We start from the raw sequence: 27,377 nt of genomic DNA on the forward strand, positions 1-27,377 counted from the left end.
GCAATACTTTATTTTACTTTTCAGGTCTCTCTTCAGCGTGCAACTACTTGCTCTGGCTTTTGCTCTGACGTCTCTCTTGCTTCTCCATGCTAAAGGTGCTGCTGCTACGATTCTAGTTTCTCTTTCCTCCTGCCTATTTCTTCAATGGGCTTTTGCAATTATATTCATTTGTTGCTATCTCAGTGGTTGTCCTGTAGTGGTCTGGGTTCCTGGAGCTCTTACTCTTTACTTGCCTCATTTGGTTTGTCACCTTAAATGCACTCCCCATACCTACTTTTCTTAACCACTTAATGCCTTGTCTTTGACTACATTTGGCCTACAGTACAGGGGCATGTTGTGGTTATTTGTTGCTTTTTAAATGGCAGGCGGTGACCTTTAAAGTCATCTGAAKAGCAGGCCAACTTATTTTTTTCTGTCTTTCCTGTGCAGTGTCTGTTGACTTATTTATATCAGACCTATACACTGAAACAGCACTGGTTTTCAAAAGAGCATTGAAAACTCTTTGCAATTCCCATCAGTCTTCTGTCTCAGACTTGGCAATATTTGGAGTCTTTGTTTTTGAGAAATAACTGCTAGAATTGTGTGAATCTGATATGCCTTTGCTTTAAAAGCTTCTAGTTCTCATATTAGTGTTTATACTTCTATTTTGAATTTTAAAACTAAAATCTGACAGCTGAAATTGGGTATTATCTGACAGCTGAAGTTCATTATTAGTCTCTTGAAATGAAGCATGTAATGCTATGCTTAAGTACTGTTACATGCTGAATTTCTATCCATTCTTATTTAATATGCTTGAGTCTGATAATATGACTGCAATTGTGTTACAAGGAAGCAGTCCTGTTATGCTGGTTTTAGGTTAAAGTGGCATGATTCTGTATCCCCTGACTATTGCACAGGGATGAGTTGCACACTGCTGCTTCTGCATTTCATAGCAGTAAACTATAACATCTTCAAGGTTCTTTGATCCAGAAATCATCTGTGCTTGGCTGAGTTTCTGAGTAACTTCTCCTTCAAAGAAGCTGCYGTCCTCTTTCTTCATAAAGTTTGGGGGAGAGGTACAAGAAATGCAGTTTTGCTGAAGTTTTGTTCTCGCAGCAAAGGTATGAGCTCAGATTTTTTAAAGAAAGAATATTTTGGTGAACGAAGATGSCAAGGTCTTTTAAACCAGCATTCAATTTGCTGTGTAAAGTTGTACTAAATGCAAAAATAAACAACCTATAGCTGTTGCTTTCGGACTGGCAACCAGATAAGCTGTTGGTGTCCAGTTACTTGACAAAAAGGTAGCATGAGGAATAATAGGTAGCTGTTTCCCTGCAACCTGATGATACAGGGTTTGAAAAGGTCTGAACACTGCTCCATTTAGCTGTAATGTCTCTAAGAAATGTAGAGCCTTTGCTTTCATTGTCATRGCCCAGTCAGATCTCTGTTCCAACTGCTTGTACACTTCTGTGATGGTTGTTGTTGTTGTTGTTGTAGTAGAATAATGCTTTGAGATAATTGTGTGCTGTAACCTCACTGTACCAGTACTGTGYCAGGGACAAAATAAAATCCAGGTTCTCTTTGGGAGAGGTGCATTTACCATCCTCCAGGATATTCTTACCACACAGAGCTGGTTTGTGCCACTAAGAGATTGAGAACAAGTATTTTTTTCTTTCAGTTGTACTGGCAATTAGGAAATAATGTACATAGTTTTGTGTCTGTCCTGAAAAGGCATTGTTGAAGTGCTCTGAAAAAATAGGCCATCAGGCTGGCTGTTTGCATTATCAGCCTGAATGACTGGAAGAATTGGATTACTTACATGACACTGAGAGAGCACTGTGCAGCGCTTGCCTTAGGAACAATTCAGGTCTCCACATGCAGTTATTACCTGCTGGCCAACTAAAACCTAAGATTAACTAAAGTCTTAAAGACGTCTCTAGGAAAATCTTGTGGCAGTTGTTCACTTGATGATTAGCCTCCTGTGCTTCATAGGCATACACTAGAAATTAGAGCCAAAGCCAAAACCCGCATCTCTAATAACTGAGGGCTGTGCACTTGCTGGGTGGCAGTTTTGGAAAGGAGTCCTGGTAGGTTTTGTAGATGTGCTGTAAACAGGTTGGACTCTTGCTTTTGTAGCTCATGGATGCTGTGTCCAATGTGTGTGTCAGCTGTCTTCCAAYCCATGCTAGACTCTAGTCCTTGCAGTTAAGATGGGCAAATGATCCTGAAAACCAGTTTGACTGGAAGAGTGCTGAGGGAATAGGTATATTGGATGCACTTAACTAATATGGCAACAATGGATCAAATCAGTAGGCTTTTGTATTGAAAAGGAAAGCAAGAGCATGCTCGATATAGTAGCTAGCTATTGCCCCATTTCATTGTGTGTGTCAATACTATTAGGGGCTGCTTGTTTATTAGCATTTCTGGAGCAATTTCTGTCATGGAATGGCACAGTTCAGAGAACAGAAAATGGAAGCTGGGTCAGTGATCCCATCCCCCCATACCCCCTCCTTGCATTGTCTTGACAATGAATTCAAGTATGGTTGTGCTATATGGAGGATCTGTTGCTGGCCTGTCAGAAAGGTGAAGTTGTTTGGGATAATTGCTAAGTGTCATTTTTCTAATGGGGTTTTCCAGCCAGGTGCTTTGGTGCTTTATGTTCCAGGCTGGTCAGTATTGTTCTGATTTGAACATAACAGGATGAGAAGTGCTGTTCACACTATTTCAAGGAGGCTGGGAAGATAAAAGGTGTTACTGTARAAATCTTTAGTCACCATTTTTCCCTCAAGCATGATAGCAACTTCTGATTAAAAAAAWCAAGTTAATTTTATTGAGCATGTTTGTGTTTTTCTTCCTTGCATGGTCATCTAGTTCCCTTGGGGGTTCAGATAAAAGAAATGAGAAAGATCAAAGCTGGAAAAGCTCAAAGCAGCATTGTTTCCAACATCGACCAGGTTGGCTACAGCTCTAGTTGATGTTGAAAATCTCCAAGGATGGAGATTGCATAGCCTCCRAGTGACCTGTTCCAGTGCTGCTCTGCTCTTCTGGCACACGAACTCCTAGCATAAAGTAGYAGGAGAGAAGGAGAGAGAAGGGTTATGCCCTGGATTGCTGGTTAAATGTGCCGCTGTGCCTGGGCTGGGATTTGCAGTGGAGCCCCTGGCTGCTTTGTGGCACCCCTTCACGGTGGGCTCTGGCCCAGTTAAAATCGCTGTATGCCTCCTCTGCCCCGACAGTTTTGCCCCCTTAAGTAGTTGCCTATGGAATCTGTGTATCTGCTGAAAGGGTTTTCAAAATTCAGCAATGGCTAGGCCCGAGCTGTAAGGAAGAASTTGTTTCCTGTAGTCTGTTCGGCAGATGACCTGAGACCCCCAGGTTTACCAATAGAATCCAGCTTGTGTGTGTTCTTTCCTTGCCGTAGCACAGCCTCAGGAGATTAGCTACATCCATCCACACTGCAGGACACGTGGCTCATGTTTGCTTTGTGTCCCAGACTCCAAGACACAAAGAAGAGCTACAAAATACAAGCAGGTCCCAAGTTTCTGAAACAACAGCTGCAATTAAGATTTTGATAATGGTGCCACATATTTTGTCTGAGTGAATGACACAGGAAAGTCATTTGAGACAGAGTTGGAGACCTGTGTGGCAGAGAGAAATTGGTGCAGTCTAATGCAGCGTTACATCTGTGGGCCAGGCTTGGGAGCAAATTGTCCTGTCTGCTTCACTTGGGTTTCCTTGACAGAAGTCACTGCGTTGCTGCCAGGTTTTCCTTCTGGAGTGAGCTACTCTTTTGCTTGGTTGCTGGTGGGGGACTGGGGCTGGGAGTGAAACAAGAATCTGTTCAAACGCTACGTAGCTGTTGGTGTGGTATAAAGGGTCTATACATAAAGCATAAACAGCGTTGCTGTAATGATTATTCAAGTGCTGGAGTTGCCATGTCTTAACCTGGGTTATATTACTTAGTATCACTTAGGTGCTGCTTTGTTTCACTGCCTCTTGTAGCATTTATCTTTTACTTAATGTGCTTTCCTTTTCATAAGGGCTACCATTTGATGGGGTTGATGTAGTACTGARCACAGAGGGAATCAGATTGCTGATTAGAACTTGCAGATACAGCAGTGAAAAAACAGAACTTACAGCAACACATTGTAATATTTTTCTTTGATGCTGTTTCAGTTTAAGAAAACTRAGCACTTGATCAGGCTCCATGACCTACACTTGGGTACTTAGCTCTCTCTTTGTTGATTTATTCTATATGAAAGCCAGGTCTTCATTATTTTTGCCCTAATTTACCTCAAGCTGAAATGAGAGGGTCATGTGATATTGTAGGTGTTTCTGCAGGGTTGTTTAAATACCATAGAGGTAATACAGTGGTGGCCKTTGCATCTTTATCATAAGGGCATTGGTACAGGTGGTGAAGTGAGACATTTTCAGCCTTTTTTGATCTGCAAACTTTCTGCCTGCCAAGCCCATATGAAAAAAAAAAAAGGTTTTAATGCATAACTGAGCTGAGGCAACTTGTTGTAATGATGAATTTTACACTCCTGATAAAATATTAAGTTAAAGAAYTAATTACAGATGTTGCTTTCTCTTTTCAGTACATCAATTGTGGTAACCTGGAACAGCTACTAGATGGTAACCAGCATCTGCCCTGGACAGTGAGGGTGAAACTGGCATATGACATTGCTATGGGGATCAGTTATCTTCACTATAAAGGCATTTTCCACCGAGACCTTACATCCAAGGTACTGTTTATAAAATTAAGGGAACTTCTTAATGAACGTACTKTAACTGATTGTTGGCTTTTCTTACTTCCTCCATTCCATGCAGAGAATTGCTATKATAAAATGTGTGATCTAAGACATTTTGAGAAACAAATTGAAATGCAGTTTATAGAATTAAAATTTTCCTCAAAATATGTTCATAGTTTGTATGGAAGCTAGAGAAATTATAATCCTGAAGGAAGGTSATCCCTTAAATGAGTTCAGATTAGGATTTCTCATAAAGCAGCTGCAGTATTTTTTAGTTCTGAATTGTAGTTCAGTAAAGTATTTAAATCCCTGGATAATTAAGCACAACAATCTAACATTTGGAACAGGTTAATCATATAAAGAACCCAAATTGAGGAGATTATTACTAATGCACTTTAAAATCTCCTTATTGTTTTTATTTCCCCTTGTATTTCACAAATCTTCTGTAGGAAGAGTGACCTTTCATTACTAATTCTGCGTGAAATGTGTACAATTCTTGTTGATGTTTCTTTCATTTTTAAAGTCAGTAAGATCAAAATAGTTCTCCTAAAATTTTCAGATTTTGAAATTTCTTCCAGAATAATGTGTCAGTGGCAGAGTTTTCAATCGACATAGATTTATTTTTTTTCTAATTGCTTTGGTGGCAAATTGCATAATTTAGTTGGCTGCAGTAACTGGATAAACTCAAGCTCAGCTAGAAATACCGACACGGGAGCACTAAGATGTGTGAGCAGATTGTCCCAGTATTCACACTGGCTCTTACCCATTGCAGCCCGTGCTGAGGGCTTTGCTGTCCTGTCTGTCCTGTTGTGTGGTGTTAATGASCCCCTTCAAAATTGTTCTTAAGAAGACTTCATCAGGTCACTTCAGTCAAAATATCCAGAAGACTGTTAGACTTAAGATTAGAAACAGTTTTTAAAAGTAAAACAACAGAGTGTGTTTGCCAATGTGGCTACTAGTCCTCCATCCAGTTTTAGGGGTTTTTTTAAGGCTTTCTCAGTGCAGTGTTAAACAGATGTAGAATGTGCATTTAGTCAAGGTGGAAAAAAAAGTTCAACTTGTAGATGAAAGAAGTATTGCAGTGAAGTCATAAAATACTTTCTTGGCTGTCCTTTCAAGTGAAAGGTGCTGAATTCTTCAAGGAAGAATATCAAATTTATGAAAAATGCCCAGACTTGGAGTCATGTCACTTTGACATGATGCACTCAGAAAGCTCCAYTTCAGTCACCTTGGAGTGTGCAGACAAGAGATGCATGAAAATATCTGTAAAGACAGCTTGGTGTTCCCCTTTCTTTTTCGGTTCAGGATGTATGCTAGTGCATTTAAGAGTAGTTACTGCAAGGAACCAGAGTAACTAAGGAGAACTCAGTGCCTGCAGCATTTATCGTAACACGTTCTGTGATGGCCARTCATATGAAAATCCATTTCCTGGGATCCCTGTGAATGCCTTTGTTCCAAGCTTTACATAACTGTATGTCATTCTCTGGAATGCTGGAGCTGCCCTGCCAGTGCTTCAGTGTTATCCATTGTTGAACGCCAATTGTTTAGAAAGCTGCACCCGATCCTGGCAGGAGCAAACTCAGCAGAGGCCACGGGAAGTAGTTAAGGTTATTTAGAAACAAATGAACAACGAATCAGACCCTAAGAATTTATTACCAATTATTCTATATTTGGATGGTTCCTAGCATTGAAGTTACAGTGTCTTTGTGCATCACATTGAAAGCTATCTGCTTCAAGAATAATACAGAATTCTACTGATGATAGCTATAGTCTGTATTTCTCAATTTCTTGGGGAGTTCTGGGTTGGGTCTTTGGTTTGTTTTTAAAATTGGTTGGTGTTTTTTTAAACGTGGTGTATGCACTTTCCTTGTTATGTTTTGGAAGGAAGTAGATGAAACACTTGGCCTTCTACAATTCATTAATTTTATTAGTGTATTAAAGTATTAATGAAATAAGCTTTTAATCTATTGGGCAAACTTTTGGGCAAATGTTTGCCGTGGGTGGCTTAGTTCTAAAAAAGTCACTTTGTTCCAAAGCAAAACAGTGAAGATAACCATGGGAATAATCTATCACCAAAATTTTCAGTTCTCAGGCTGTGGCTTTTGGCTACTGCTTGAGAAGATGCTTTGGCTTTTCCCAAGTTTGTACTGGTGATAGGATAAGTTGTCTTCATTCTTACTGATAAACAGTGTGTGAAAAAGCTGAAGGAAAATGTGATGGACTCTCTCCTTGGGAGAGAACTTGTGATCTGGATTGAACAAGGGCAAATTCAATACTCTTCCGTATTGTCCTTCTTTCTTCAATAAACTTCAGTAATTGATGGGATGTCTTTATTATTCAAATGAAGGCAAAGACAAGGGTTTAACATCTGCAAAAGTCAGAACAGACTCTGAGTTTGTGGAGTGGGAGAATGGGGCATTTTTCTATGAAACTTKCTTGCCTTGACTGAAGTGTGAACAGAATGAAACTGAGACTTTCTATGCAGGAATGTCTCCATGCTTTACCTGTTACACTTTGGACAATAGCCCACTGCAAACTGTCCCTCTAATACAAATTTTACTATAAAAATAATTTGTTATTAATTTAGACCCATACTTCTACCTTTCTGTTTCTGGCAAACCTCTAATTCCTGCAGCTTCCTGCAGTGGATGGTGTGATATATAAATTTTACCTTGTCAGTTAGGACAGGAGAGTTGTCTTGCTCTTAGCATTCTATGTGTCAATGTATTTGATGCCTAACAATTTAAAGGAAAAGTTCCTGTCCCCTGCCAATCTRAGATTGAAAAATAAGTGGGTCGGGCCATTAGTGTAGAGCAGGGTGATCTCTTTTCCTAATTGCACCATGTGGAGAGTAGCAGAACAGCATTGATACTGCASGAAGCCAGAGGGAAGAATGGTAGAGTAGAGTAGATGTAGGTCATTATAGTCGATGTGACAGCCCACGGGGATGTCAGCCCTCATATCCCACTGGTGCCCTTCCCGATGTCCTTCTGTCAAAAAGAGAGGCAGCGCTTGTTAGAAGGGATGTGCTGCCCCGACAGCCGGTGCTTCCCCRTGTCATGAGCAGCTCTGTGCCTGGGTTCTTGGCCTGGGCTGCTGTAGCTGATCAGGCTGAGCTGCCCCGCTTGATAGCAACAGCCTGGCTTGAATCTGTCAGAAGGTACAAGTGGTCAGAYTGGCCATTTGCAGCTTGCACAGAGTAGGGGTGTGGGCAGGGTGACTTGACTTTTTACAAGCCAGGAAATGTGGTGTCCGCACTTTTGGCTTGTCGTGAAAGGATTTACATGGAATTAAGCCATAGATGGGTTCTGACAGCCAACCTCGGCTTATTCCCTGTCCCCTATCTGTATCACCACAAGCCCCATGAAATGTTTTTCATTTAGGCCTCGTTGAATGTGYAGAATGAGGATTTGCATCCTGGAATCATAGGAATTTTCTTCATYTCTCAGTGATTGTCAAGGAGCTCTGGTTATGAATTTTAACTCTGAAAGTCTTGGTCATAGAAGATACAATCATTAAAACGGAAATCATACTGTGAAAGTGTTTCAGTAGAAGCCACTGAATTGTGATGTAGTTTTTTCTTAATCTGACTTGGTTTTACAATATTCCAGCAGCTGGAACCTACARTTAAAATAGCTGTGTTTGGGAAAGCACAGGGAAGAAGTGTCCAGTCTGTAAAAAGAATATGGCAAAATCCTTTGTACCTCACTCCTCAAAACAAATGTCTTACTGCTACACAGAGAGTTTCTTCAACAGCTTGTTTACACTGTATTTGCACTGCATTCAAACCCTGCTCTGGAAGCACTGTTGATTTCCTTGTCAGCTTATGCCAATGACTRCCCTAATACCAGTGAAATTATTCTTACAGTATTTCTGAGATGAGGGAGATGAATAAGCTCAGCCTTATTATAACAGATTGAAGGCAAGAATATTGGTGAATATTGGGTAGTGCTTTAAGACTTTGTKTGGAGTATTTGCATTTTACATCTGTAAGTTCAAAGCAATATGTTCACTGACCTCAGAGGCTTGTTGTTGGAAGCATTACAGCACTTATAAAATAGTCAGGTTTGACCCCTGGAGGCAGAGAAAGCACAAGATCAGTAAGAATCTGTGAAAGATTTTGCTAAAGTAGCATCCTTGTTACAGAATCCTTCTGTGATGCTGAGGAAGGCCAGAATCCAGATCCCAAGGCAACACTGCAATAGKCTTAACCACAAGACAGAAGAGCTTCATTTGCAGTCCAGGCTTTCTTTTTCATCTGTTCTTAGCCTTTCTGTCACTCTGCTGTTTCTGTGGGAAGAGTGGTCAGAATCCTGAAAATAGTGGTCCAAGTGTTTTATGTACAGCCCCAATTCACCATCAGCATGAATCCATTGTGTGTACAAAAACACATGGATGTCAGGTGGAAAACTGTGTCATCATGTAATTAAGGATGTTACCTTAATATGTATGCATAAGGCGGAAAAGGAAAGTTGTTGCAGAAGTTTTACATCTCATCTTTTGTGCAATATTATTTTTTTGATGTAGTGTTTGTTGTATCCAATTTCCTACCAATTTTTTAAAAAATGGTATTATGCATTTCATGTTGGAGTTGGAAGCTTAAGATTCATGGTGAGGGTGTCTTGCTTTAGTTAATGCAGTAACTAATACATGAAATATTTTCAATTTGTGTTCWTTGCTACTGTTAATTAGTATTGCTGAAACACATTGCATGGCTTTGCTATGGAGGAGGAATAGGGAGGGGAACAAGAGACTTCTTGGCAGTGAGACGTGAACATTCAAGAGTCTGCCCCTTTTTCCAAGACTGATTACACCTACTCTGTTGTTATCCAATCCTTTCTGCTAGTCTGCAATGTGACTCTGGGCATCATTGTTCATAGGTTTTCTCTAGTCCATAGTTTTTGTTCACAGTTCCTGTCCCCCAACCTTACTGAYTAAACTCCTTACCTGGCTGATTGTGTTTACTCTCTTCCTGTTGCTCCTGCTTGATGCTTTATCCAGTCTATCTTTGTGTTTCAGTCTTTGCTATGTTTAGCCATTTCTAGCTCTCCCCACATTCTGCTGCTCCAGGTTAGCTCTGATCCCTGCCACCACTACCTGTCTGGTGTAGCTGCAGTTCTTCTGTCCTTGTAATAGTATTTGGGTTTTTTATACCCTGGCTCAGGACCTGATCTTGGTCCCAGCCAGCCCCTGGCTTGGGCTTATCCTCTGTCTTGTCACCTTAGTCGTGCTCTCAAATTCCTCATGCAGCATATACCTTTCTACTCTATCGCAGTCTATTCGCTGCAGAGGTGGCAACAGGAGCATCTTACACAGAGGTCTCATCACATTTCAAGTTGAGCACATGCCAGATTCGGTATGATGCCATAGGCTGATAATGTGATGGTTTACCCCCCTGTCCCTAAAAATCCACCACCAAAACTCTTGATTAAGAACAAACAGGCAAACCTCCAAACAAATGCCTTTCAGTTTTGCAGAATTATGTATAATCKAAAACAAGGTTTTATAATCGATAGTAGGTTGTGAGCAGTTTTAGAGAACATTGTGAGCTCCATTGATGATAAAGTGTATGAAGAAATTGTAATCTCTAGGCACATATATATATAAACACATGTGTATGTGTGTGTATTCCTGCCAACATCTRCTTTCACTTCACAGTGTGTAATGGCTCAGCTTTGTCTCACTGAGAGAGGAGCAGTCTCAGTTACTATGGGACAGAATCATACATGTAAGCAATTACTGTGGATTATCTGATGTAACATAAATTCACCGCCTTTGGGCTTGAAAGTGACATGCCCTGACTTCCTAACTTGTATACTGTTGCTTCTTCAAAACAGAATAAACCCCCAGCCATGASCAGCACCTTTGTCTCATGATTCTCATAGTTGCTGCTGCAGTTGCCAGGTCCCCTTTGTGCTGGAATAAGCTCTTGTCTGGATATTTTGCACTGCAAGGGAGAGTTTGCACTGAAAAAATTAGTAGTAGATGGCTATTTCTAGTGAAAGCCTCAATACTAAACTTCTACTGGTACTTCAGGAACCAAATGAAAACCTCTCCTTAAGCRTAATAGTTTTAGAAGTGTATCTAATACTGTAAACTTCCTGTTACACATTTAATTCTCAGTGGGATTTCTCCTAAGGGATAGTAGTTTTAAAACAGCTGATACATCTCAATTGGTCTTTAAGTATTTTAATTCAGGAACAGTCATCAGAAGGTTGCAAATGACACTGCAGTAGCGTTTGTTTCTGTATTTTCTGGAATGCAGTAAAATTTCTAAGGAGTTTAGCTTGTATGTAATATCATAAAATAAAACTGGTGTTTCTGCMTCTAAGCAACTTATTTTTAACTCTGAAACTCTTGAGTCTATTTTCATTTTTGTTTATGTAAAAGGGAGAGTAGAATATTGCATTCGTCTTAGTAGGATTATGCTGTGCAAAGCAGATGTTAAGCTCCTGTAACACACAAAGGGGGCTTTATGTTCTTTCACATCTGTCTGCATAAACAGCTCTGTTAACTCTTTAGGACTCATGTGCAAAGCTCCTTGCTTCTATTAAGTGACTGCCTCGGGAAAGACTGACGGGGTCCCAATTTTTTTGGGGAAAAAATGTCAAAAATTCAACTGAAGTCAAATGCTGCCCTCTTTGACCGTGTGAGCTGCCAAAGGAAAGAACATCCATGTCTGTAGAGGTCTAAAAAGAAAGCCTGGAAAGGTCACCAAGTTTTATTGCCTTACTGTTTATACAAATAGTGCAATAGTAAGTTGAAAGTGCTTTCTCAAAGCTCGTGTTGTGAAGCTGCTTGGCATTTCATTTCATAGGCAATGGTTGAGAGGCTCTTTGCACCAGTGAGGGGTTTGAACTCTTGCATCTCTGAGCCAGAATCCATTAATGAAACTTCTTCATATCACATTGATACACTGTTTTTTTGGGTTTTTTTTGAGGAAAACTGAGAAGTATCACTTTGTTAGAAGAAACAGTGCAGTTTGTACTATTGTAGTTTTCCTACATAGATACCACCTCCAGATTAAATTCAAAATCTCTTTTCAGCCTTTTAGTCTCTAATGAAGTTTTGTCCCTTTTCAGTCTTGAATTATCTTGTTAGAATGTGAATTCTTTTTGTGTTTCATTGAGTGTACATGAACCACAGTGGGCTGTGTTATGTCTCTTCTTCATGAATTGCATCTTAAATCTGGTGACTCCATTATCTGTGCTGTGTGTTTGGCAGTGTTGTGTAATGGCATTGCTSGGGTGGGAAGTGTGGAGAAGGAGTATGGTGGTGCAGAGGGTTAGCCTTGACTACTTGGAGAATCTCAGCACACAATACAGCTTTACCATCYGCACAACCTTGCCCTGAATGAGCAGTACAGGCTGGCAAAGTGACATCTGACCATGCTAGTGTATGTAGAAAGGGTTTACTACTGATTTTGCTACGAATAGGCTTTCGTTCTTTCTGTGTTTCAGGAAATTAGTGCTTAGATACATAAAAATTTGCCCCAGTTGAATTAAATCAGTTTAGTTTCACTACAGTGAACGTTTGTAGTGACACTGGAATTTTACTGTGTGGTRCATGTCACCTGCTGTGGCTGATTTAAGTATGAAAAAAAGTCACTCTTGTACTGGACTATGTATCCTAATGAATTTAAATTCTTCTTCATGTGCAAACAAAAGACAAGTGTGCACTAATGAGAGAGAACAGTTTCGTTTCCTTCTTTATGTAGTTTAACACTGTGCAGCCCACCACAGCAGAAGAGCTCATCAGTGCTGTACACCAGGAATGTTGCCCAAGGCTCTCCCCAGTGCCTTCTGCAGGACCTGTGGATCCTACAGCAGTGGAGTGTCTGTGCTGTTGGGTCTCCAAATGCTTGGACTGAAAGGGAGCCTGGCTCTGCTGTGGGCAAATCCTGCTCATCGGGGAAGGGGCTCAGAGCTGTCAGACAGCATTGGTTTTATGTGTGATTTATCTATGAATAACCTACTTTTATAATAGTTCAGTGCTGTACCTGAAAGCTGAGACTGCCTGGGGCTTGGTGGGGGTAGGATTGTTCAGCTTCAGTTGGTGATGTATCACTGTCTAACRGGATGTGATTAGATACTGGTAAGAAGCTGAAGGAATATTTGCTGTCAGCATGATGTTTCATTTAAGYTTCCTTTTGGTATCAAAACAGCCTTGTAAATTATTGTGGATAAGATCAGTAGACAGATTTTTAGTTATGTTGAAAATAGTTCTTAGTCAGGATTTAAATGTTTCTCTGAAATTTTGGAGATCAGGGGTTATTGGAGAATGACAATAATCCATAAAACCCARAAGGTAAAATTAAGTGCTGCAGTCTTGCTTCTCAAAATGAACAAAATGTAAATACTCAAAGGTATAATGCAAGGAGGAAACCCAGATTTTKAAACTAGTGTTTATGAATTATAGAGGTTTTTTTAAAATATGTTGAATTAAGAATCATCTTTAGTGGCTGAGAAATCTATGGCTGAAAAGTAACTTGAATTTTTTTTTGCATAAAATAGTAACAGCCATCTTGAATACTGCAAAATCTTTGGTGTCCTTAAGGACTTGTTTCTGTGTGGTACGCARTGAAATTCCACTTGTCTGAATCATTTGAGTAAGATTTTTCAGTCAAGTTTTATCCTTCTCAGTTTTAAGTCCACTTACAGGGACCAAATGTTTAAAGAGCKGCAAGCTGAATGAATGCACTCTTTGATAAAAGATAACAAAGCCCGCAACTGAGAAGCTTTGCTGCTCTTTGGGCAAGCACAGTTGATTTAACTTGGTACATGTTTATGAATCCCCAAACTAACTGTAGTTATTATACTTGAGTCATGCTAAACAAATATAGCTTTACATCTCAGGAGCCTGGCATGTGTTTCAAGAGGCTGGCATGTATTTTCTTTACATGATCCCAGGAGTGGCTTGCTTAACCTTTTAATTGGCAGGAAGAAAACTCACTTCATGGCCTGAGCCACAATCGTCTCTGAATAATATAAACAGTGATGACCTGAACTTGATCTTTTAGACAAGGGACTCACTTTTCTTGGTAGTTGCATTATACAGACAAACTAATGCTCTGGGGTCAGCGAGGGGCTTTTGTATATCCAAGCACAATAAAGCCAGAAAGTGTTTCCTGCTGTTTAGCTAATTAATGCAGGGTACCACTCAGTAGGAGTCAGCAGTGGGTTTGCTGCCTGTCACTGCTATTGTACTGCTTGCAGAAGGATACAGAGCAAGGCATGTGGGAAAGGAATGAATTTGCTGTCTTGTTCCACCTATTGCAGGACAGAACAAAATGCACAGATTCAGCTATTGATTCATTTGGTGAAACAGGAAAAAATGTGGTACTGGAATGGTCAAAGCATATTTCTCACAGTTGTAAATAAATAACAAAAAGAAATCAATAATACCCTGTGTGTGATGTGATGCTGCTAGAGCAGAATTATCTGTGTGTGTCCTTAAGTTGCCCTCCATCCTGACACTGGAGGGCACATCTGAAAGGAAAAGACTGACAGCTTTTCCCTATTAGACTTTTCTCTTATATCATGTTTTATGATTTTTGGTAAAATAAAGAATTTTGAGACTCTAAAAGCACCTATAACTTGTTCACATCTCGTATTTTCCAATGTAAGTTTACTGCAAAGCATCAAGTTCCTTTTCAGTAGTTAATGTAGCAAAATATGTGGAGGCATTTGGGGTCTGCTCTGATCTTGTATTCTGGTCAGGTACAGTCAAATTGTAAAGAGAAAATGTAAGGTGTCATAGTGAACAGCATGTATTGCATATTTGAGCATAAGGGAGCTAAATCATCTTAATTCTTGTTAAAACCTAGTGGGGTATGTGCTGCCTGTGGCTGCCTGCCTTCTCAGCAAGTTTTTAAGTGGATTATTAGCTAAGTGGAAGGCTGTTTGCAGCATCTTAAGTTTGACAGACATGTGATTGTGCAGGGGGAGGGGAAGGGAAAAGGKCTCTTGCTCTCAGACAAAAGATTCTCATAGACTAGTATCTTCCAMACTGTATTTTGTACTCATGTTTGTTTTATCTCATTTTAATCTGGATTGTTATAGATATTTCAGGCWCAGACAATAACTCTTCTATTTGGTTTTGGTTTTGTTTTTTTTTTTTCCTCAGAACTGCTTAATAAAACATGATGAGAATGGATACTCGGCAATAGTTGGAGACTTTGGTTTAGCAGAAAAAATTCCTGATCACAGGTATGTGAGCTAGTCTAAATGGAGTGAGAATTGCAATACAACTGCTGGTCAGAAGCTCTAGTGAGCCAGATCCCTGAGGCTGTTATTGCACTCTTGTGYAGAATTTGCAAAAAATACCTTCAGTCTTCAGGCTGGATAGCCAAAATGTTCCAGCCTTAATTACTATCCATTTTGATATTTAGKGGTGACATTTATTCTTCAAAAATGTTCCAATTGCTAGAGGATTTGCTCCAGCTTTTCGGTAGATCTTTTAAGCTGGTACTTGGGAATTTTGGGTTTAAAAAAACACACAACACAACAAAGCAAACAGAAAAATACTGTCCAGCATTCTGGGTTGGGATGATTTTGTAAGAAATGCCATTTGTTGATTTTAAGCAACTTTAGCATCTTTCCATTTTCCTAAACAATATCCAGYGGCACTCCAGCATTATTCTAATTTAACCTCTGGGTTAGTTGTTAAGATCCAGGTTTATAACAGAGTAAAATAAAATTGTTATAGAATTACTCTCTAACAGTATCTTACCACTTTCGCTAGGATAAAATTATAGTCTTAAGTCATCTGAGGAATGCACAGGTCACTGTCACAAGCTATTGTCACAATTGAAAATAGTCCTTTTGTCATCCCTCCATTAGGGAGATCAAGGACAAGGATTTCATTGTTCTCTCTGTATATTGACTTGTGTATTTCAGAGTATTCTGACTGTGAAATCTGCTGTCAGATTTTCTCCAGTGTGTGCTTCTGCGTAAAATAAATAAAAGCCTTCCAGCACTTTTGACTGCAGAGAAAACAATAAMAGTTGATCTTAGCTATGCATAGTCTTTAAAATGCACGTATCCTAAACCCATGTCTTCACAGGTCTGAAGGCTTGCATCAATATTGGTGAAATATTGAAAYTAAAAGCTTAACAAAGTGAACATCTTAATTTCCAAACTACTGATAAGTATAGCCAATGTGTATCTTGCAAATGCTGTRGAGCACCCTGTGAGGTTCTCAAAGCTTTGGCTGTGTTTGGATGAACCCATCAMAAAATCAGAAAGTCACTACAGGTGTCTTAAGATTTCCTTCGTACCCAGCTTTGAGATGCCCTGAAAACTGAGTACAGTTAAGGTAGCATGAGACTAAAACAAGCAATGTCATTGCAACATTAGCCACTATTTTGATCTTATCTAGTTTTACCTCCATTTTCAAATGCAGCTTTGTTCTTTTCCAATTTGCTGGTAACAAGCCATGCTACTTTGAGGCCTTCAGAGGTTTTTTKKTTTKSTTTTKKTTTTTTMWAWAKAKATWYYCYCWMRRKSWSWKWKRKGWSASAGARRRCCCAGTATTCAGCCTTATGGAAACYGCAGGTTTTTCAAATTGGSTCTATTCTGATKACTTYTAWTTTTTCCACATTGAAGAATTCATCTGGTCAATTTTGGTTTTTAGGGTTCATTTTTTAATGCAGTTTACAGAACTTTATTGTTTTAAATGCAGTTTGACTTCATTCAGAGCTGTATATACACATAGGGATGGATACCTGTATGTCTCACAGGATGAATGGAGAACTTGGCATCTAGCCCAAAACTGATATCCACCTTTTTATGTATAGATGAAGGAACAGACTCTGCCAAGAGTTAAGAAATAAAAACWATTGAACAGCTGTAACTTTAAAATAAAACATTCTTTTAAAGTGGCTGGGTACTTAAAAGCTGGAAATAAAATATGAGTAATTGATTGAAGTAATTGATTGGGAAATTTAGTAGCAATGCTTGAGCATTAATAGTTCTTCCTTCTCTCCCATCACCTCCCCTCCATATTTATCCCRTATCTGTATAGTGAGAAGTTACCAGTTGTGGGTTCACCCTTCTGGATGGCACCAGAAGTTCTCAGAGATGAGCCCTATAATGAAAAGGTAGGTACATTATATAAATGCAGTTAGTTGCATAAGGGATGAGAGATTCACACTTCAACCCTGTAGACTTGTATTCCATGTTTTCCTAAATTTTATTACCTGAAAAATTCAAGTAGGTGGAAATCTGAGGAGCCATGAAGCTCCTGGGGTAGTCAGATAAGTGGTTACTAAACATTATGGAAATTGAGCACTGATACACAGTGCTGCTACTATCTCAAGCTTTGGGAAGACATCTTTCTTCAAAGCTACTGAATGGAGAAGAGAAAAATTTAATTTTTATTAAGAAGAACATTAATGCTCTGGCTAGGCTTTGATCATGTTTATTCTAAACCTGTTTTTCTAACCACAGTGATACATAGGCATTTAATGTTTTAGCTCTGTTTTTCATTATGCCTATGTGTAGGACATCAAATGTAACTTCACCATTCTTAGTGCAAGGAAGCTTTTTTTATTTTTTAATTTTTACACTGCTGAATTAAGAGTGCTTTGGTTTTCTTTTTTTCTTAAAAGAGTTTTAAAGTTATCGTTGCTATTTGTGCAACAAGAATGCTTTCTGTGAGGCTKTCTTCACATGGGAAATGTTAGGTCTAATGCAGTTGCTCAGTGTTGCAAGGCTGTGGTGTTGTTTAGTTGTTTCATGATAGCCATTTGGGGTAAGGAGAAACTCAGTGGCAGATAAGAGCACTGAGTATTCATAGCTGAACCATGTGTCTATTATTTTTTTTTTCTCTCAGGCAGATGTGTTCTCCTATGGCATAATTCTRTGTGAGATTATAGCAAGAATACAGGCAGACCCAGACTATCTCCCTCGCACAGAGGTAAGTGGTTGTGTTTRTAACATTGGTGGGAGGTGGTGAGTCTGCCATGATAACGGCTCRGCCTTTAGAACTTCAGCCACTGCTGTCAAAGATAGGATGAATAGGTGTGACATTAAAAATAGCCTGTAAAAGGCTTTTRCTCTTTATGCTGTTATTGTAGGAAGCTCCATTGAAGATACTTTCTCAGAGACTTGTGCAGCTACAACGGTCCTGGGAATCCTTTCTCYCCCTAACTGGCAGGATATCGAGAGYGCTGCAATGCAAACTCTTCCTTTTGTGGAGTGATAGCTGATGTAGATTTCTTGCCAGGTTCAGAACAAGGCACTTTTGGTGCACGGCATGCACTAAACAGCTTCACCTTGGGAAAGGGGCAGGAGCTGTGTTAACAGCAGCTAAAATAAGTTCACCCTTATTTTTGTGTGGACTCTGCAAAGCACTGTGGATCTAAGCTATAATTGACTAATAATTAAAGATACTTTTTACTTTATTCATCCCATCTGTAGGGCTGCTTTTGACCTTTTGTGGGAGTTATACCAAATTGTTTATCTCACTCCATTTCTGAAAATGGAAAATTGTTTAGGTCTTGAACTGCAATAAATAAAAGATCTTTTTTAGTCTGCCCTTCAGATTTCATAGACATGCACTTAAGGAACTGGATAATTTGTATTAGCAATCTACCATCCACTGAAAAGTTAGCCATTTTAACTGATACATTTCCATCACAGCAAAGCCTGTGGTTTTACAGCAGGCTGTTAATTTGCACCATCAAAGTCACTATGGTGAAACATCATAGTATAAGGTATTGTTTCCAAACCCACATGGGCAACATTTCAMGTGCGATGGATTGCATTTGAATTCAGGAAGAAGGATGGGCTTTGATGTCAGCCCATTCTCTTATAGATATCCTGTATCTGTAATCCCCACTGGGAATGCTGCAGGTTGGAATGTACATAAAGTTTTCTCAAACTCCTGTTATGTGGTTGCTGAGGTGTTCATGGTTCTTCCTGATAACTTCACATAGAGACCTCCAGAAAAGAACATGCTTTGAGCGAGATAACAGACCTCATTCATTTCTCTATGCTTTGTTGTCATTTGTACAGAATTTTGGATTAGATTATGATTCCTTCCAGCACATGGTGGGAGACTGTCCTCCTGACTTCCTCCAGCTGGCCTTCAACTGCTGTAACGTGAGTAYCTTACTTGAAGGGGAGAGGCTTAAACTGGAGTTTGAGTTCTCTAAATCCTTCTGGCTTTTGAAGATAAAGCTTAAAGCATTTACAGAAGAGACTTGAAGAGCCTACCTACAGAAGCAGTGTACCTTCTGACCACCCAGGAAGTCCCTTTCAGTTTTTAAAATCCTTCCCTTCCCCCTGCAAGAAGGTCTGTCCTGTGTTTTTGCAATTCTGTGTTCTGTCATGCCAAACAAACAGGTCTGGCACACTGAACAGCTTCTTGCAGGCTGCTCAGGCTGATCCTAACCAGTTGGATGCCATTGACACTGGCTAACCCTTGGGCTGCAAAATCCAGCTGTTGTGTACAGACCTACTGAGCTATGAAGGAAGGACTGAGTTGCCCTCACAARCAGGGGACAAACAAATCAAAATCAGGCATTAAACTACTCTAAAATGTCTATAGGAAGCCTTTTGAAAAAGGGGTTTGACATCCAAATCCTTAGCCTGTGTCATAAAATTCAAACTTGGACCAAAATGGTGCAATACCTGTAAGGCTATAGGCCATGTGCTGTATGGAGAAAATTTTATGGCAATTTTTCAAGTAAAATTGTGATAATGCTGGATACCTTCCTGGCTCCTTATTGTGAAAATTTCAGGGCAGTAGATCTCTTCTGCTGGTTATTGTGTAACAGAGTTACTAGTACCATTGTATAGTAAACCAGTTTATATGAAATAAGAGAACCYGAGCTTTCACAACATTCAGCTGAAGTTGGGAATGTCCAGTTTGTTCAGCTTAAGTAGAGGCAACTTTTAAAAATTTTCCATCCAGGCTGTGCTGGAACTGATGCCAGCACTGTGTCCAAGTGAGTGCTTTTAAGAAGTCTTGTCTCTTTGTACTTTTGRTGGTTATTTTTGACCTGACCTCTCTCTGTATATTAGTACAAATGTCAGTGCTCAAGGAGAGAGTGGTATAAAGGTGAGAATGGAGGGGATGACTGACTGCTGCTCTTGACACCACATAGCATAATTTAATTCTAAAGTGTTTGTGGAACTTACTGTGAACAAGCTACTTAACTCCTCTTATTTCACTTAGTACAGCAGAGCTTGCTTCAGATGGACAGTGGTACATCTGACTCATGTTTATGAAATGTTTTGATTACATGAACACTAAAAGGTTTGGTTAGAGATAGGATTTGACTTTGGAAATCTCAGCTCCCACCTGCAGACTCCAGAAATGGTACTGCATCCATACACGTGGTGCATGATTCAAAGCAATTTTTCAGCTCAGAAATTGAGAGTAAAACCGCTCATGGASGAAGGGGCAGTGACCTTATATTTTCATGTGAGAATTTCATGTGTTCAGAGAAAAAAGGTTTTCTCCTACTCATTATTGTCAAATGCAGCTTCCTGTATAGTAAATGTCCCTTTGCTTAATTGAAATGGAAATTACTGTCTTGTGATCCAGCCATTAATATGCTGATTTCAGTGTGGGTCATGMTGGAATTCACATACCACTCACCTAGGAGAAGGAAAAAGGGGGTAAACTGATAAGGCTTTCTTATATCTTCCTGCGCATGCTGTGCTTCAGTAAGGGGTGATRGTTGTGGTAATTTGCTGTGAGACATGGATGCTTATATAGCTTTTTGTTATTCAATAGGTCAACAAAGTGTGAACTGTAATAGCCCACCTGAACTAATGTGCAAAGCCCTGGGATTTTCTACAGCCAGGAAATGTGTTTTAAGGCACTCTAAGAAAACCTGTAAAAACTGGCATGTATGAATAGTGGATTAAAATTTAATTTACTGTTAAAAAGTGTGGGGGGTTGTAAATAAGCACCTGCAAGGAAGGCTCCTGTGAGGAAGCCTACTTGTGGGAATGTTTAGTAAATGTAATCATAAATGATCATGCAAAAAGCTTTCCTGGATAAGCAGGGCCATGGGCAACTGCTGCTTTGAGAAGGAATCTTCTCTTCCATTTGAGCAGAATCTGGACTGCTTAGGGATGGAGGAGGTAAATACTGCTGTGAGTAGCTTTTCCATTGCTGCTCTAGTCTTGGATCATACCTAGCACAAATTAAAATAGCCAGAGATCTCTTTTTATTTCCTCTAACTTCCTGTAGCTTGCAACAGCTCCCTAAGCTTCCCAAATTAGTAAGTTTGTCAGAGTACAGTATGTGCTTCAGTGTTGCCCCTGCCCTACTCTTTCAGTGAAATAGGGAATGCAGAAAAATATGTTTTCCAATGCCAGGAAATTCCAGCTGCTGCTTTAGAAGAATTTTCTTGCTATTCTTGAGCTCTTCAAGTGTGGTTCCTTTGTTTGGTTTTTATTACTGTAYATATGAATTTTTAGCCCTTTACCCTTTGTTGCTAGAAGGTGTTCTGGCATTGCTGATCATACCAGTTCTCTTCAGAAAGATCCATCTCAAAGAACCTGCAGGGCAGTATCAGGGGGGTCTTTTGGGGTTTGTTGTGTACAAAGCACTACTGTTCCCATTGTAGAGGTGAGATTTGTCTGGGCTTGTCCACTCTKCAAAAGCCTTTAGAAGGCTGAAAACAGCAATCAGGTCAAGCAGAGTCTTTTTTATTACTGTAATGAAGTTAACTTTCGGCTGCTGAATTAGATGTTGCTACCTGCAATAGTGTAGCCTGTAATATATATACAGGGTCAATGCTCAAAATGATGAAATGCCTTCAAAGTTACTGCTTAAATGAAGCTGCTTGCCCTGTGGTACAATTTAGTGTTGGACTTTGTTTAGAGATCCATATCTGCTAGAGTGGATAAATAAATACATACTGAGAAATACAGACTAATGCAGATTGATGAGCAGGGGGAATACTTTACCTGGAAAAGGTGAATTTTTCTTTTTCCTAATTTATAACTTTGTCAAATTATATAACCACCCTTGCTTCTTTACAAGATATGCCAGTACACTGGATAGTATGGCTAATWAACAGATGGAAAACCACAACATTTTCGGCTTTACAATCAGCAGTGCCATTTAGGTGTGTTTTAATTAAAGCCACAAGGAGATGATGGAAGAATTACAGTCTTTTAAAAAAGATTGACATAGTGGTGTTGTTTTGTGTAATCCTTTTGAAATACATTGGTGCATAATCTCTCTTTGATAACCGGAGTCCAGAAAGAAATCCTGAACTATGCAAGCTGTTTCAAGCAAACCAACCCCCCCTCACAAGCTATGAATCTGACAGTTTCCCACTTTTCCAATTTAAAATTTATCCTCTTCATAGAGTATTTACAAATTGATAATTGAATGAGAGGTATAATAGATGGAATACCKCTTTCCCCCTTCTTTACAGAGATTTTTTGCAATGACAACACTCTTAAAACCATTTAGAATTTCCTCAGTTTCCTCAGATTGTCCCCCTGTTTGTCCACTGTGTAAGGAGAATAGCATGGACCAAACCCATATGAACTTATTTGATTTGTGTGCATTTACAGATGGATCCAAAGTTGCGTCCTTCTTTTGCTGATATTGTCAAAACACTGGAGGAAATGTTAAACCGCCTGAGAAATGAGGACTCAGAGAGAGACAGAAAGTTCTTGAACCTAGACAACAGTGAAAGAAAACCAAAAGGTAGGTGGCTGTATTGTACAAACATTGCTGCATGCTCATAGCAAGAGGAGACAAAGCTTCCTATTTTGAAAACTGGTATTTCGGCTGTATATGATATAATTTATAGCTTATGAACCATTTTACACAAATCTTGAAAATTAYTCTGAAGCAATGCTATGTACTTTGCGTTGCAGAGTATCCTTTTTTAAAAAAGCAGCTATTTCTTAAAGTACTGATAAGCCCTTGAAAGGAAATTTAGAGTTCATTTGGGAATGGTTTTGTAAATTGCTAAATAGTATATGAAAATCCATCAACTTTTTATTTATTGCTGCCATACTTAGTACATATACGTAATTTCTTTTATGTATGTTACRTGTAACTTTTAGAGGCTTCTTAAATTTCTTCAGGAGGAAGAGCACAGAAGATGCAAGAGTATTATAAAGTACCTAGAAATACTCTGAAAGACGAGAAAAGATGAGTCCCAGGTCTGCTTGGGAATGTTGGCCTTGAAAGGTTTTCTCTAAAGCTGTCTGGTGCCACCTGGTGTGGGGAAATTCTTGTAGCCTGGGCCGTATTCTGACTTATTCACACTTGGGTGTTTGGTGTTAGTACAMTTCTGGCATTAGAAACTTGAGAGTRCTAAAAATAGCTTCTCATGTGATGTGGATATACAAATATGCAACATATGGATATACCTATTGATCTGTAATATAGTCGTAGATTGAAATAATTATTCTCTACTTCAAACCACATAGAGTTAATGCATGTAGTAGTTCTCCCACACTTGGAAAGCATCTAAAAGAAGTGTGAGTTTGTTTGTTTAGGGTTTTTTGTCTGAGTTGGGTTTTTTGGTTTGGGGCTTGGGATTTTTTTTCTTTTAATTTTACTGGTATTCTCCCTTTGGAGTAAATGTACAAAACAAGTACTTCTCAAAGAAGTGTTACATGCTGTTCTTTGATTTGTGTAGTCTTTCCTACATGGAATGACTGTAGTCTGAACATTAAAAGAGAAGTAACATTAAAAGTATTAAAAAGAGAAGAGTGAAAATTCATAGGCACTTATTCTGAAAATGGTAATCAAAAGAAGGTATCACTAGTTTATACTCATTCATTATTGCTCTAACATGGCTCTTCAGAGGCTTCTTGAGAGCCCGTGTCAGATGCATGTTCCAAACACTCAAGGAGTTAACATCTACCATTTTCTTATCCCATTCTAGTGATATAGCTTTTATTTATAAATGTGTGTGTGTATGTGTGTGCAGTGGGTGCAAATACACAGGCATATGTACAACTTTTAAACTCATATTCATTGGAGTCAGACTCTCTTATATCCTTAGTTTTGTATTGGATAATGTACTGAAGGCTGGGATGGAATGATTTAAAATCTGCATGGTACAAGCAGGGCTATGTATTTTGGTTTTGGACATTTCCCATTGGGGTGAAAAGGTCCCAGTTAACTATGTTAAGTTCTGGTTCTTTTTTGTGGTCAGTAGCACCAACAGACCTTGGGCAACCTCTGCTGGAAGCCAGGATGATAAATCTGAAAACATGCAGATTGTTCTTCTCCATCACCACCCTTTGCCATCTCTGCTGTGGCAGTGTACTGGCATCAAGGAGGTTTGAAGGGGCTCTAAAATACACTGAGGGAAAGAGAATAGTGTACTTGTGTTTGTGCAGGAACTTAAAAGGAAGGAGCAGACGTGTGCTTATGGAACATTGTTTGGAATRTTAAAAATGCAGCTTTTTTTTACAGTTGTCATAAAGGCTCTGAGAGYGAGCAGATACACAGCTATACTGAGCTTCTTTAAGCTAAGAGTATTTTTCTTTTTCTACTCAGGAGCAATTGACAAAGGACCAGGAGTAAAACGTTTGAGTTCCTTGGATGATAAGATCCCACCCAAGTCACCCCGTCCACGTCGGAATATCTGGTTGTCCCGCAGCCAGTCGGATATCTTCTCCCGCAAGCCTTCCAGGAAAATAAATGTGCAGGACCCCTACTACACACCAAGCAAAGGCTTGGGCCGGAAAGTTAATCCCTTCAGTGCCCGGGAGGACCTCAAGGGGGGAAAGATCAAATTCTTTGACATGCCAAGCAAGTCTGTGATTTCCCTCGTGTTTGACTTGCATTCTCCAGAGRCAGGTGGAGGCCTGAAAGCCAGCCAGTCCCAGTTCCGGCAGGCATATAGCACAGACTGGCAAGAACCTTCCCTTCTTCCTGGGAGGAGATGCAGATCACTTCCAGTCTCCCCTGAATTACCGCACAAGGAATATGGCCTATTTGGGGGACTGTCTTCAACTGTTGGCAGGTGTGACCCAGCCCAGTTAGGTGCAGAAGTTCGGCARAAACTCTTGAGTAGCACTAAATATGGTGTGTCAGAGATACCCCCCTTTCACGCCAAGCCTCACAGACCAGAGTTTCTTCTTGCACCAGGACAAGAAGAGGATATGGACTGTTCAGATGGGCCAATGGTCCAGGAGGAAAATGGSTTTTGCCCTGTTGAGACCACGTGTGGAGATTTGGCATGTGATCARCCATTAGTGCTGGCCCAGTCTGGACCACTATCTTACAAAAACCTCACAGYTGAGAATTCAGTGAACTCTGAAGGACATGACTCCCCACAAGTGTTTGCAGGTTGTCTCCCTTCTGAAGAGATGGAGGTAGAAGATGATCTTCTGAAAATTACTCTATTAGAGTCTACAAAGCCTCTGTTCAGTGTTAGTCCTTCCACTGAGCTGAAGAGAGAGGCATGGCCCTTCAGGGAGCAGGATGGGGACAGTCCTGCTCTGTTGTCTCAGACCTCCCCCAACATCTCAGCGACTGGCAGCACAAAGTCAACTTGTGACATATGAAAAGAGGGCTCAAACTGAATGTGTCCTTGAGGGAACAGTTGTTCCCAGTTGCTTAAACTCTTTTTTCTGCAGTGCTGGGCTTCACATTTGTAAGATTCAACGGATGGTAGAAGCTGGCTGTCAGCTGCAGACAGTGTCTGAGGAGACATTTTATAAAACTTTAATTCAAATTGTGCTTATTCCCTTTCCTGATTTGCATTAGGAGGGGGAACTACTCCAGCCTGAATGGCCATTGTGGGTCCCACAACCCTTCCAAGAGGCAGCAGCCAGAGCAGGCACCATGTAAACAGTTTGACCTGAATTTCCAGCATGGGGCATTTTAAGGTCTTAAGCTCCACATAGAGTAGAAAGAATGACCCTTAGATTTTTCTCTCTTCCTCTGACTGACCAGTTCCTCTAAGCCACAGCAGATTTTTCATTAACATTCTGCATCAGTGCACGTGAGTTGGAGCCTCTGTTTTAGAAACAGGCACAGAAGTTTTTCCAAGCTATGTTGAGCAGATAGGAATGCTCTCTGGTTCCAGAGCTGCTTTGAATGCTGTTGTAGCATTAAACAAGCTCTTCTTTCAAAAGCAGCAAAAACAAAACCCCTCATGCTGGTCACAATCTGCAGGCTGAGTCACATGACAAGTACTTTGCAATTAACAAGAAGAATCTGTTCCCTGGTGTTTCAGTTTCCCTTGGGATTTAGTAATGATGTTTAATACATTTGTGCAGGGAAGCTCTCTTCCTTGTACAGCTCCTTATGTACCTCAGACCAAATGTGCAGGAAGATTTGCCCAGGGCCCAGAGAGGCATATTCCAGGCATTGCCTTTTCTAGGCTTCTGAGGAAACTGCCCCTGAAAGTACCAGCTGTACTGAGCTTTTGGCAGGGGTGGGCTCTTATCYCTGAAGAGCTGAGTGGACATTATGATCTGTTTTTGCAGAATAGTTAAATGCTGTAGTTACATCACAACTGACTATTAGCTCTAAGCTATTAGGGTCACATTCACTTCCCTCACTGGTACAAGATCCTATCTGACTGATTTCACTGCAGTAATGATGGCTCCTCACCAGCCTGCTTAACAGAAGRCAGGGATCTCCTGCTCAGGGGAAGTTGCCAGCAGTGTTGTAGCCCCACAAGTACTCTTGGAGAGGACAACTCACAGGAGGGCTTTGAATTGGCAAACTGAAAAAAAATTAGCTTGTCCCAAATTGACTTTTTATTTCCATTACAGAAAGAAGCTGCTATCTTTATTGGCTTCTCCTGTCACTGAATAGGATGATCTTTTTATTTATTTATTTTTTTTACTTCCCTCCACCRGCAGGTACCTGTGAAAGGAGCAACATGAGCTTTAATGCTTTTTGCTGGAACCAGCATCAGTGATCCCTGTTTTGGGATGTAATGTATGGAAAAGCTTGTTCTGTGACTTTTGTGCAACATCCTGCCCTTTTCCACTATCRTCATCCCAAAACCATGGGATTTTTAAAATTTTATTTATGCGGTTTTTTAACCTATATGATCATTCCTAAGTGAGGTAAAACATTGCACACCTGCTGAGCAGATGGTGATGCAGGAGAATCCAGAATTTCATCCARGTAGCCTGTTACACTCTTCCTGCTCTCTTGTAAGGATGGATGCTGTAAAATAATCTCTGATGGAAGCCAGATTATTTCTACTCTTCTCCCATCTCAAAGAACGGATGGAGAAAGCCTTAGTTCTTTCTTGGCTGGGGTGTGTATCTTTCCAGAGGTGTAGGTAGTAGCTATTCTGTGAGTTACAGCTATGACTTCCTCTAGTGAAGTGTGTGTTCACYTGAGCAGTTCTCCATTTGCCGTGGCTGCCATGAATGAACTGAGAAACCTGGTGTTGCTGARTTACTTAATACAGTCCATGCCAGATTAGACAGCTATTGGCAGTTTGAAAGAAAATGCCTGTGCTCACTAAGATCACCCCTTTTGGCCCATACCTCTCTGCCTCTTGAAGGTGCTGATCTGTAGAGTAGTCTCTGTCTTCTGTATAGTGTCTGCAGAGTGCAGAGCAGCTTGTATGCCTGGCACTGCGTAACTTCGAGGACAGAGAAACACCAGAACTCAATTGCCAGTGAGTTGCCTGCCTGGTGCCTGCTTGCTCTTGCTTTTTTTTTTTTTTTT

The 27,377-nt window shown here is 40.0% G+C and overlaps 1 protein-coding gene across 5 annotated transcripts in view; it reads left to right on the forward strand.

The window, feature by feature from the left end:
• The window catches only part of TESK2 (testis associated actin remodelling kinase 2), a 77,695-nt gene extending 50,324 nt beyond the window's left edge, over nt 1-27,371 (forward strand). For all 5 annotated transcript variants that reach the window (XM_057390579.1, XM_057390581.1, XM_057390580.1 and 2 more), the window contains exons 5-11: nt 4,578-4,724; nt 14,856-14,938; nt 16,755-16,830; nt 17,565-17,648; nt 18,749-18,835; nt 22,280-22,415; nt 24,231-27,371. In XM_057390579.1, coding sequence (XP_057246562.1) covers nt 4,578-4,724; nt 14,856-14,938; nt 16,755-16,830; nt 17,565-17,648; nt 18,749-18,835; nt 22,280-22,415; nt 24,231-25,243 — 1,626 coding nt within the window. In that variant the 3' untranslated portion in view covers nt 25,244-27,371. The remainder of the gene's footprint in view (nt 1-4,577; nt 4,725-14,855; nt 14,939-16,754; nt 16,831-17,564; nt 17,649-18,748; nt 18,836-22,279; nt 22,416-24,230) is intronic.
• Nucleotides 27,372-27,377: the final 6 nt, after the last annotated feature.

Source organism: Malurus melanocephalus, unplaced genomic scaffold, assembly GCF_030028575.1.
Source record: "Malurus melanocephalus ecotype Western Australia unplaced genomic scaffold, MMel_1.1 scaffold_28, whole genome shotgun sequence".
Classification (NCBI taxonomy): Eukaryota; Metazoa; Chordata; class Aves; order Passeriformes; family Maluridae; genus Malurus; species Malurus melanocephalus.